Source organism: Acanthisitta chloris, unplaced genomic scaffold, assembly GCF_000695815.1.
Source record: "Acanthisitta chloris isolate BGI_N310 unplaced genomic scaffold, ASM69581v1 scaffold1954, whole genome shotgun sequence".
Lineage (NCBI taxonomy): Eukaryota > Metazoa > Chordata > Aves > Passeriformes > Acanthisittidae > Acanthisitta > Acanthisitta chloris.
The window spans coordinates 89,313-102,147 of record NW_008667480.1 but is presented as its reverse complement, the minus strand read 5'-3'; the positions used below and the strand labels follow the sequence as shown (position 1 = coordinate 102,147).

General features: G+C 42.2%; 1 protein-coding gene across 1 annotated transcript in view; it reads left to right on the top strand.

Annotated features, from left to right (window-relative positions):
- The window catches only part of ITPR2 (inositol 1,4,5-trisphosphate receptor, type 2), a gene marked incomplete at its 5' end in the record, with an annotated part of 78,171 nt that overhangs the window by 54,860 nt on the left and 10,476 nt on the right, over positions 1-12,835 (top strand). Inside the window, one exon of the mRNA XM_009072500.1 lies at positions 176-336. Within this exon, the coding sequence (XP_009070748.1) occupies positions 176-336 (161 nt within the window). The remainder of the gene's footprint in view (positions 1-175; positions 337-12,835) is intronic.

The window sequence follows — 12,835 nt, the reverse complement described above, 5'->3', positions numbered from 1 at the left end:
GCCTGCTATTTCTTGCCTGGCAGTCGCTGTATACAGTTGTAGCTTTTAAATTAAGATCCTTCCAATTTATGATCCTTTAAATTAAGTTAGGTTCCTTTCTCTAAGATATTTAACTGTTTTGGGTATTTTTATGCTGAAGTTTATTTTTTGGCTGTATGTCCATGTCTTTTTGCAGGACTGGAGAGAGATAAATTTGATAATAAGACAGTGTCGTTTGAAGAGCATATAAAGTCAGAACACAACATGTGGCATTATTTGTACTTTATAGTTCTTGTCAAAGTTAAAGATCCAACTGAATACACTGGCCCGGAGAGCTACGTGGCACAGATGATTGTGGTAAGTCAATTTGGGCATGTGTTTTATGCAACTGAGAGATGTTCCTTGCAGCTAGAGCGGATAATATCTTTCTTTTTCCCTCTCTCTGAACAATAGGAGGCATCGATCTGTATTTTTAAAGATCTTTTCACATCTTTTAGTCTGCAACAAAGCTCAGTCTTAAACATAATGAACAAGATGAAGGCACAGGCCACAGTCCCCAGTTTGGCGTCCGTGCTCTCATGCTCTGTGGGTTCTGCTGCCTCATTAGCCAGACCCGGGGCAGGAGAGCATGCATCATAACATCTGCTGCTGCTCTGGCTTTGTCCAGCATCTCTGGGCTGCTGTCCAGAAAAATAACATCTACTGCTGCTGAACAGTGAAACGCAGGGTCAGTGTTGAGGGCTAGTGCTTTTCTCCTATGACTGCTCTGAACAAGCTATTGAAAAGCCGAAGCAGAGCAGCCGCAGGGATTTGAAGAGCTACAGAAACTGCCTTGTGAAGCAGTGAGAGTATGACTTGGATTCAGGGAGAGAAATGTGATGACACTGGGGCAGAGAGATGTTCGATTACATTTCATTTCCAGCCTGCTACCAAAGAGTGTTTGTTCTGGTGAGTGAGAGGGATGGATTATCAAGGCTGCCTGGCTTGGGGCTTCATTTTTGAGGAATTCTTCCTGCCCGCTGGGATATTCTGGTGCAGCATTTTCTTCCCATGGACTTCCTGGCAGGTATTGCACTGCTCAAGGCCTGTGCCAGGGTCTGTGGTTGCAGAGCTGGCATATGTGTGAATCCCAGAGGAGGGTGTAACCAAATGCATGTCAGGCTTTGCTGTTTATGCATTTCTGGAGCCATATTTCTTATCAAGAGTATCTGCTCCGTTATCCTTCATCAGGCCTTTGATTGGACATACTACCCAGCCTCATTATTGAGATGCTGTGTGCCCTTTTAGTCCTCAGTTTAGCCAAGAGGAAGATTCCTCTAACTTCAGCTGTCTTCAAGTCAGGCGCCTGGTTTCAATCGATCCCAGCTCCCTGCCCTGTCAGTGCAGAAAGCTGTGTTATTTATCCTGCCTTCAGACTGGTGTCTGAGAGAGCTGGGGTGACTCACCTTTCTCACTCCATTGGGAGCCCAAATGGTTAGTTTAGATGCCTAATAGGGAGCTGGCTAAAATTAGAGGAGATGACTCGCGACGACTGTGCAGGCTTAGTCAGAGCTTCCCTGGAAGAACTCACGTTAGTGGAACGGCTCCCGTTTAGACAGGAGTGCATGCTTGATTGCTGCAATGAAATGGAGCTTTTGTAAGTGCTATTACCACTAAAAGGGAAGATGGTGTGGCAGGTGATGGGAATTCAGTGCTCAGGTACAGGGGAACAGCCTATGTCTGTCAATTTTGAACCACCAACCTCATTGCCCAGCTCAGGGCATTTGTACTGTAGGCAGTAATGGATCTACACTTCTGCAGTGTGATGGGTGAGATAGAAAACCTAAAACAAATACTCGTAGCCTATGTTGCATTACAAGAAATTATTCATAGTGGCAAGTTGTCCTGTTACACATGAAAATATTTCAGCTTATCTCAGAAATGCACTTTAATTTGTGGAATCAATACCATCTCCAGACTCTGGGGCTTGTCTCATTTGTTTAGTCCTTCTCCACTCCTCTTCCTGTCCCTGCAATATTTGTATGATTTTAAACTTTGTGGTATGTACGTTAACTATTAATATTTAATTCCAAGAGATGCATTAATATTCATAGTAAGTGTATTCGTCTTGTGGCAGCAGTGGCTTGACTTTTCTGATGTAATTCACTAATGTCTTTTACGTTTGCATTAATGGTGGGAACTCTTGTTGGAATATCTAAAATATTAACAGAAAAGCACCAAAACCTCATGTGACCTCAAGCATTGAACTGGTTTCTCAAAGCCCCTGCCCCTCTGTGGCAGAATGCTGGTGGTTTAAGTGGTTAAGTAATCCAAATTTTGGGATTTTTTAAACACTCTGAAGGAAGACTTGGTTTTTTCCATATTCAACTGGAAGAGGAAATTTAGAGATTGCTTAGGACCAAAAGAAGAGTCTAAAGAAGAACTCTCAGAGGTAGTTTTGCAGCTGTCAGACATATGAGTTGATGCAGTGTATGTGTTTGGTGTGTTTCAGAGAGGTAGTTTTGCAGCTGTCAGACATATGAGTTGATGCAGTGTATGTTTGGTGTGTTTCAAACGTAATAAAATTACATGACAGGCATGTGAGATGTACTACATTCCATGCAGAAATTAAGCCTAAGTATGGATCTTGTCCCGAAGACAGAGAGAGAAGCTGATTCAGACTCTGTGATAGTCTGAAAGCTGAGCAACCATTCTTGTAAGGCTGGGAGAGGTTACCAAGTCCCTGCTGGGAGACCAAGTTCTGGTTAGGATCTGGCACTAGAGAGGCAGATTTCAAATTCACCTTTCACAAGAGGCTTGCCAGTGGAACTGACTCATTGCTGAATAAGGCTCATTGGGGTGTAGGGGAGTGCAAGAAATACGTATAAATGTAGGGTGGCTGGAAGAATAGGGCAATGTCAGGGCCTCTTTGAAGGAATGAGATTTCATACTTCATGTTATACAGAATATGACTGAAAAAAACTCTGTGAATGACACCTCTGGAAACGCTCTCTTAACTCTACTAGTTTTTATTATGGCTGGGAATGCTTTCTATGGCTGCTTCTGATTGTTTAAAGTGAATTTGTATCCAAATCCAATATTCAGGGCTCAGATCTGTTCCTCAATATATGTAGGTCAAAATTTTGGAGTGTGTAGCTCCAAGTAGCATTGTCATCACCCCTACAACTGTAGTTAGGAACCAATTATTTGTACTTGTCTTGCAAAGTATTGCAAAAATATGCTGGTTTGAGCTGAAGTAGAGCTAAGTTTCTTCACATTTGCTAGTATGGGGTGTGTTTGGGTTTTGTGCAGAACACAGAGTTGATGATGTGGACATGTTTTTGTTATTGCTGAGCAGAGCTTACACAGAGTCAAGGCCTTTACTGCGTTCCATACTGCCACACTGGCAAGGATGTTGGGGGTGCATGGGAGACTGGGAGGAGACACAGCTGGGACAGGTGACCCAAACTGACCAAAGGGATATTCCATACCATATGACATCATGCTCAGTATATAAGGTGGGAGGAAGAAGGAGGAAGGAAGGGACATTTGGAGTGATGGTGTTTGTATTCCCAAGGAACCGTTAGGTGTGATGGGGCCCTGCTCTCCTGGAGATGGCTAAACACCTCCTGTCTGTGGGAAGCAGTGAATTAATTCCTTGTTTTGCTTTGCTTGTGTGTGCAGCTTTTGCTTTCTCTATTAAACTGTCTTTATCTCAACCCATGAGTTTTTGTAGCTTTTACCCTTCTGGATTCTCTCCCCCATCCTGGAGGTTGGAGGAATGTGTGAGTGGCTGCGTGGTTCTTGGCTGCTGGCTGGGGTTAAACCACGACAAAAAAGTAACATAGGAATGATTATCAGTATTAACTAAGCACCAGAAAAGTATCTACAATTTTTAACGGTCTCTTTTCTCCAGTGCCCAGCCTCCTCAGAACCCAAAAATATTGCTGTCTATATTATGACTCTCAATCTTTTCTGTGTGTCGTTTGTCCAGCAAACAGTGCAGTGTCTGCTTTGAAGGCTTGCTGATAGCACAACTGATAAAAACCATGAATACTATGGTTTCCTTGTTTCAGAGTGTTTGGCTGCATGCCAAAGTGGATGGGAATTATTTATGCATCATTGGTCACTTCTCCAGTTTTCCAGTTCAAGAAGGAGAAAGAAACTTGTAGGTGGTGTTGTACACACCCCTCTTTCAAAGGCAATATTTTTGCAAGTTTCCGGTTCACTTGTGTTTCTGTTCCAGGGGTGGCTTGTTTTGAGGCATTCCCATTATCTTGCACATCTCTGGCCTCAAAAGACCTTGGGGCAGAGGACTTCTTTTGCTTTCCTCCTCTGGACTGAGGACATTGTCTGCAGACTCCTGATGTTCCCTGTGATTTTGATTTTCCCAGCAGCTCTGTACTGGCAGTGACAGAAGCAATCAGTAGCTATCCAGCTTTCATTTATTTTTCTTTTTTCTTTTTTTTTTCATTTTAGAAGAAAAGCATCAAGCATAAAATGTATTGTAAAGGAACATGCAGTTTATACACCTCTAGCTTTTCTGTTACTTTATGGAGATGTTGGTGGGAATAAAGCACTTCAGCTCTTACAGCGATGCCCATTCTTCTTGAACACTATCTTATATCGGTTATCAGGTGAAATATTAATGAATATTAAATCAGGGCAGTAGCTTTTATTATTTATTTGTTATCCAGGCCTCTTTTATGAAGTCAGACAAGTATTATACAATATCCAAAAAGACAGAAACTTTGAAAAGCTGGCTACATGCCTTGCACTTGCACTGAGAACCTGCATGTATGGTTCCCCTATTGAATTTTCATTCCTGCAGGAAAAATCCTGCTTGTCTAACCCATTTGACCAGAAACACCATCCCTAGCAAACCCAGAGAGATGCACATAACTTGTATTACATTGATACTGCAACCTTTGAATGTTTCTTGTGTCTATTTGTCAGAGGAGACTGTTTATGTGATAACTGGAACAATGAAGGTTAATGTCCAGATTTTTAGACTTCTCTTTTCAGAGGTGCAATTTGCACACACAGATTTCACTTAAGCTTCGGTAGCTGTAAATAGATTAATGGAAGTTAAAAAATGTAGATGGTTAGTTACTGAATTTTTTTGCAGCAAAGCATATATGAATTAGCCTAATATTTTGTGCTTCCATTCATTTGCAAAAATAAAAAGCTATTGGCATAGTAATTAACTTAATTATTTTGCCCACTGGAAGAATGAAAGACTTTATCAAACGAAGCCCTAGAAGTTTTGTTCTCACGTGCTCTGTCCACAGTTCTTAGCAAGTTTCATAATGGCTTTTATCAGCATTAGTGCTACCTGTCATAGCTACATAATTACAGCACCTAATTATATTATTACTTATTTACTCTAATTATGTAATTGGATGTAATTGGTGCAATTATATAACTCCTCAGTCAGCTGAAAACTGCTCTAAAACCAGCCTGTGTTCCTAAGAGTAGAGGATACTGCCATGTGCTAGACCATCTCCCTAAAGCAAGACAATCTCTGGTGGGAAATTAAAGGTTCTGTTCTGCCATTTTCCATTGTGGTCATTGGGACCATGAACCTTTTATTCCCATCAGTGTTACAAGGATGAAGCAGTAGGTTGAGCAACACCAGCCTGAAATTCTGAACAGTTGTCTTCTTACTCAGTTCTTTTAAATCACTTTTGTGGCACAGCAATGACCTGTCATTGGTAATGGGACAAAATATTTTAACGGCTTTATTTTAAGTACTTTGAAGGTGTCATCTTTTTTTCCATTATTTTTTGTTTTCAATTATTAAACAGAAGAAGTATTTAGCAAATATCAGGCCATTTCCATGTCACTAGGAAAAATGCATTTCCCGTTTGAAATATTCCAGTTGTTTTGTTGGTCAAATACTGAAGTTGAAAAATTGAACGGAATTCAGTGCTCCTTTGAGCTGGTGCTGTTGTTTCTGTTCTTCCTACCTCCAGCCTCATGTTTTTGCCTTCTTTTTTCTATTAGATACCCAGAAGTGAGTGTTAAATTCAAAAGCAGCACTGGGAATAGTGCCAAATGAGCCATTGAGAAGCCTCACAATAGTTGTCATTCTGCCCATGCTGTGTGCTGGGCAACACAAGCTCTTTTCTCTCGGCATCCTTCTCTCTCCTGCTCTGCGCTTTGCCATGTTCCCACCTCGGGAGTGGAGGTGTGATGTGAGCCGTGGCAGCACCTAGCTGCTCCCAGGGTTCAGAGCTCAGCAGTGATGCTGTGAGGTCCTGGCCAGAGTCTCTCCATGAGGCTGTGACCCCCCAGTATAGGAGCAGGGAGAGGGGACAAGTTCCCTCCTGGAGCCAGAGTTGCTTGCGTATAGTCCCTGGCACACCTGCGTGTGGCCTGCAAAGGGCTGTTTTTCATTTCGGCCAACCTCAGCAGAAGTAGCTGCCTGTCAAAACAGCCAAAATGTGAGCCAAGCAGCACCCACAGAGCCTGACAGCTGTGGGTCAGGGGGGCAACTGCCTAGCTTTTCACGCCTTGGGGCAGGGAGAGGTTGCCCCAGGGTTAGTCTGTGAATGTAAAGTCATGTTGCTGATGCCAAACCCTGGTGTGCTCCCCTGATGTCTGTCATGCTCAGTGGCCATCCCCAAGCAAACCATGCGGAGGTTCTAGAGGACGCAGGTCCAAAAGAAATTCAGACAGGAGAGGTGAAGGCAGTGAAAAGGTGCTGTACAGAAAGGGAAGAGCATGCTGACAGCAGGCAGGAGGGGAGTAGCAAGGTTTGTGGAACAAGCTGTTCTTTACTGCTGTCGATTTTTGTCAAAGAGTGTAATAAAATAATATGTACTAAGAGGGCTGTTGACCTCTGCTCTTAAAGTACAGCTTCTTTGGAGAAGAGAAAAAAAAAGTTCTGACAACCAGGATTTTTCTATTCTGTCTTTTTGAATTTTGGAGGTAAAACTTTTCCCTGCTAGTTTTTATCTCTAGTCTATAGATATTCTTATTACATCCGAGGATCACTGAACACTGTATGGGTAGAGAGAATGACCTAAACCAGAGAAATGTCAGTCCAAGGTAACATGAATGCTGCAGAAGGGACACTTGGGATGTCATGAAGACACTCTGGGTGTTTTTCACATGCGCTATGGTGATTCATCCTAGGCAATTAAAGAATTTTCCTCCCCCAGATGTCCACCATGCTCTTCTGTCGCAATTAACCACAACAATAGCAGAGGGGGGAGGACAAGCGACGTGTTTGTTCACTCCTGAGCTGCTGCAGTTCACAGCCCAGAGTACTAATGTGAAAATTGATGGCCATTGAAGTCACGCCAGTCTGAACTGCACTGGTTGAGGAGAGGACACAGCACTGATTCTGCTGCCTCTTTACAGGTAGGATAATATCAGCAGGGAGAAAGGGCATGCTCAGGGTGACCCCTTCAGCTGCTGCAGCTAAATCTGCCAGGGACAGTGAGCTGTGGTTTTTCAACTAGCCCACTATAAATAAACTGTATTTTTAAGGCTTCTTCATTATCATAAATTCTAGTTCAACATGAATTTCCTGATCTCACGACTCACAGACTTAGAAATCCTTACCAGGCTTGTGCACGCAGATGCTGTGCTGGAGTGGGGCATGGAGTTTCTAACTTTTGGGAAGCTAATAATGCTCCCATTGTTAGAGCTGAGTTATTTTATTTTTTAAGACTGGCTTTCCTCCAAAAACTAGCAGATGTTATCAAAGTAAAACTTGCAAGAATGAGATGTATGTACATATCATTAAACAGTGCAACTTTTTCTTAATTACTTTTAAAAGGCTGATATGATGCATGTCACATTATGACTAATTACTTACCATGGCAGTAATACCAAGAGCACAAAAGCCAGCTGCTAAATAAGATCTGAGGTCTTGTAGACAGGCTAATTTCCTAGGGAAGACAACGTTGGTTTTGTCTGCAGTTGGATTTTCATAAAATAAGCAATTAAAGAAATATGCCTAAATAGATGTCTTACTGCTCCCAGTTTTCCTTGTTGTGCTCCAAACAGAAGAGCAAGTGAGAATGCAGCTCTCTGCATCCTTCCACATGGACACATCTCTTGTGGGGAGATCAGGGCTTTGGTTTATGTGCACCAGGTGCCAGGAAAAGTCCTTTTTCTGCATCAAGGCCTGCCTCAAATTCACAGAGATCTCAGAGCTATCTAGTGTTGATACAGTCCCTAAAATAGAGCTGGAATTGTGCTTTGCACAGGTCCTACCACTGCTTGGGTATATGAGGGGAGATCCCTCTACTCTCATATATCCAAGTGTTATCCAGTTTTGTATGTACAGAATATCTTGAGGCACTGTTGTCCTTTCTGCTGCTAAGTATTGAGTTATTTTTCTGTTGCTTTTCCTGTTGTTCAAAACCAATATTTCTATAGGCAGTCCACTGCTGTTTTTGCTTCTCTGTACAATTTTGCCTCTACACTCTTACCTCATGAAAGTGCTGAACACCTCCCTCTCCACTTCATAAAAGAAGCAATCACAGTAACGTGCCTAATTAGCTGATTCCCTGCTCATTTGTGAGTTTCTCAAAGCATGAAAAGTTAGCATCATATTAGGACTGAGCATTTTTGCACAAAGCTCCTATTCTACAAAAGAGCTGAGCATCTTCTTTTCTACTTGAAGGGCTCTGCATCTCCCAGAGATGGGCTCTTTGGTCTGCCATAAATAATTTAGTTGACTTGCCTGGCCAGGTGATGTGTGAGGTATGGGTAAATAAAGGGAAAGGTGGGCTTCATTTGGTACCTCCTTCTAAAAGCTTGAGGTTTTTAGAGGCTGTAAGTTTATATACAGGCAAAATTAATTATCGTGTTGCTACTTGAACAGGAAACCATGGATCTGATCTTGCCTCCCTAGAAATTATGCCATTAGCTGGAGCAGGAGAAAGATTGATATCAAGGGCAGGTGCTGCAGCACAGGCAGGTTTGCTGTGTACAGTGAGGGTATGGTGATAACCTTCATCTCCCAGCTGACTCTGTGAGGGAATGGCCATGCCACTTCACAGTACCCTTGTCTCTCCTCAGCCCCTCACATTCTTGTTAACTCCTAAAGGGACAGGTCCCAGCATCAACACAACCCTGTCTTTTTCCCTCTTTCCTTTGAAAGAACTTCCAAATATAACACTGTAATGTAATTACAAGTTACAGAGTGGAGTCTAAAACTACCCAAAAGTATATTCATTGAGATTTGGGGTTTTTTCCTCCCAGGGTCCCAAATCAGCAGTAGTCTTGGCCCCTGTGGTATTGTGGCTCAGTTGTAAGCTTAGCTTGATTTCCTCTGTTTGAAAGACTTGGCCACCTGTCTGTTGACCAGTATTTAGGCTTCAAAGACTCATTTTGCTATGAAAATGGGTTCTGCCTTGATAACACAGTGTAGTCACAGTCTCCTTGTCCTCCTTCCAACTTCAACTCATTCAATGTGCAAATTAAAATAAATGAGCTGAGTTGGGTTCCTGTTTGTTTGTTTGCTGCTGGCCTTAAAAACTTGAGGAGGGGTCGGGACACGAGGCTGTGTTCCTTGAAACTTGCACATCCCCATGAAGACAGAGTGGAGGTGTTCCAGCTGGAGCACCCTGGAGCTGAGCAGTGCTGCTGGCAGGACGCAGGCTGCGGTTCCCTGCTGGAATCCACTCTCGCCTTGACCTGCCAGAGACTAGAGCTGTTAACCTTCCAGGCAGCCTGCAAAAGCCATCTTTTATCCCTTTGTTAAAGAGGTATGTGGCTGGAGATGGATCTGTGTGTGGGCAGTCTGTGATTTCAGATGATGGAAAGGCTCTCCAAGGCACCTACTGTTGCTCTTAAAGTCCTGGCAGTAACAGAGCACTAATTCTCCTGGGACTGACTGTGTAGGGCTTTGCCTAATGAAAATTGAACCTTAACTGGGATCACAGTGATAAGAAGTTGAAGCCCAGAGGAACAATGTGATGAGCAGATCCCAAAACGTGTCAACTGAATTCATTTGATTTTACTCTGTGGGAGAAGCAACAGACAAAAAGCACTCCAGTGCTGTTTGAGAATATTATTGCAACATTTGAAAACAATTATTGTTCTTTGTATTACAGTGGGACTAAGCTTCTGGCTGCTTGAATGGGAGAGGCTGAAAAATTATCCACAGCCAAGGCAGATAACTGGAGATGCTGAGGAAGGGAAAAGAAGGGTTTCCCCAAAGACATGAGGATAATCAGTAAAAGAACTGGGAGATGAGTTTGAGGTTGTTGCCTTACCAAGAACACCATTTTAAAATAAATAGGCATAACTTTGGTTGGACTCAAAGCATAGCAGGGAGATTCTGCAAGATGTAAAACAGGGAAAATGCTACAAAAAAATGCAGTTCTGCTTCTGAGTTCTCACAGTGCAGAAACAGCAAGATTTGGAGCAATTGAGTGCATGAACTTGATTTACAAGGTGCTACAGATATGATGAAGTTACTTGTTTTCTGTATCTGTCACAGGAAGAAAAATCCACCAGCTCATGTTACTCTGCATGGATAAGTTTTTGAATTTGTGTAACTTTGGTCTCATTGTGCCATTTATCTTTTGGGATCAGCTTTATGAGATTTTTCTATTCACTTGCAAGGCTAGTTCACAGAATCTTCTCTCTTTTTAGCGTGGTGTATGTGTGTATGATAAAAAGCTAAGATTGCATCATCTTTAATAAAAGAGAAGATATATAGCCTAAAGAAATCAGATTAGTTGTAGAGAAAGAAATCAATCAGGTTGGCAAATTGTATCTGTGGGACAAAGTGCAAACTGTTTGTTTCATACAGTATTTATTGAACAAATTTGTTGTGAAGATAGTTAAAAATGCTCTACAGGAAAAAGAACCAGGAACCATTTTGTTCAATTTAAATGACATTGATGTATTTTTTACATCATGAAATCTTGCAATATTACCAACAACAATCCCTGATAAAGTACTTTACACAATTGCCTCACAGGGCATTTTGAGATAAAAGTATATATTGGAGATTGTAAATTGGCTGCATCCAATTTATATATAATGGAACCCACTGCAGCCATCCTCCAAAATTCAATAGATTGGGAATCACATTACACTTCTGTCAGTTTGGGGTAGTAGGAGCTTTAAAGAGTCTCCAAAACAGACAACTTTACATCACATTTAATGAACCCTGTGTATTTTATACATATGTGATTAAAATGTTTTGCTTTTGTTTTTCATTTTGCTGGGTGCTGCTGAAGGAAAACCTTAACTCTGAGTTTGTGAAACTGATCATCTGCTTGTTCTCAAGAGAAAATGCAGTTTAATTGAACAGAGCAAACCGTATTTAAATGCTGGGCTGAAAAAGAAAAAGCAGATCTGTACAGAGGATCCATTTTAATATTTTCCTGGCAATCCAAGCAAGAACACTAAATGAAAATGTAGTATAGGCAGATAAATGGTCACAAAGTACCATGGTGGTTTTTTCTTTCATTGATCCATGCCTGCAGCCTCTGAAAACAGCACACAGTAGACACAAACCTGAACTAGTAGACGTTTCACCTTGAGGGCCTAGTTTTGCTGGTTTCCACCAATTTCCCAAAGGGAGTAAAAGTGCTTTGTGCTTCCTTCCCAGTGGGAAGTGGCATCTTGTGGGATCTGCTGCTCACCATGCCACAGCCAGACCTGCCACAGGACCTCTCCTTGGCCATGGGCAAGGAGCTGTGCTCACTGTGTGGAGGAATGTAGGAAACCCATGGGCAAGCATTTGACCAGAACAAGAGATTAGAGAGCAGGTTGATAGTGTTCAGGCCCATAAGGCTGAAAGGTGGACATTGCTTGGTGTTGTTTTGTCAAGAGACGCTTCTCAGAGAAATATAGATGTTTTTCCTCTCCTCTGAGTGATACTTGAGTATGTGTATTTATGATCTTACAAGTCTTTTGCAACCTTAACGATTCTATGATTCTGTGCACACGTAAGGTATATGCATGACTGCATCACTGCTTAAAAAACAGTTCTGTGTGGTGATAGGTGATAATTCTTACTAATTTTAAAAGAAAGTGTTGTTCTTTCAATTGTCCTTTCATACCACCCCATGTGCAAAATACATCAGAGTGAAAATGGGCCTAGAGCAGGAACATTCAGATCAGGATTCAAAATGCCTGGGCTCTGGCAGTATCCTAAACCAGAACAATTGTGCTGCAATCAGCGAAGCTCTGCCTGTGTAAAGCTGAGAACAAGGTCAAGTCTTGAGCTTCTGAAAAATGAGTCTCCAGCTGAGTCTTTGTATTTCCCACGGATTCTGTTACACCAAATTGAAGCTAAAGCTAGGAAATGGACAGTACTTGCAAAATACAAGGTGACAGGACCAGAGAATTAAAGCTAAATGTGAAAAAACCCCACATAAATTTCAACCAGTATGCGCCTGATAGGAAGTAGAGGTCATGGTTTGGAGTTTAACCATGCTGTTAGACCCTGATCCATTGGATCAAACCAGCAGGCACATTGACAAATACAAGTCAAAATGTGTGGTGTCCTCCCCAGTTGAACGGTATGTATGTCTGTAAGGAGCAGACATCATCTCTGTCTCCAGCCTGGTACTGCAGGGTATGTTTACATTGCAGTGGGATTCGTGCTGTTGGCTTTTGTCTGGTGTTCAGTGTCTGGAGTGTGCTTGCTAGCATGTTTTGTGAAGGAAAATCAATATTAAAAGAAGAATGGGAGAAGGAGGGGCTCCAGCATGCTAGTGCAAGCAGTGTGGGGGTAAGAATGGCAACGGGCTGGAGAGGCATTGGAATTCTGGTCACTTTAAACACAGTCAACGGGAAACAGAAACACCATTGCTGTTCAGCTTGGTGTGACTCTGTCTGGCAAACCAACGGTGAATTCACTGAAATGATGTCCAGAGCAGCAGGGCAATGTGAG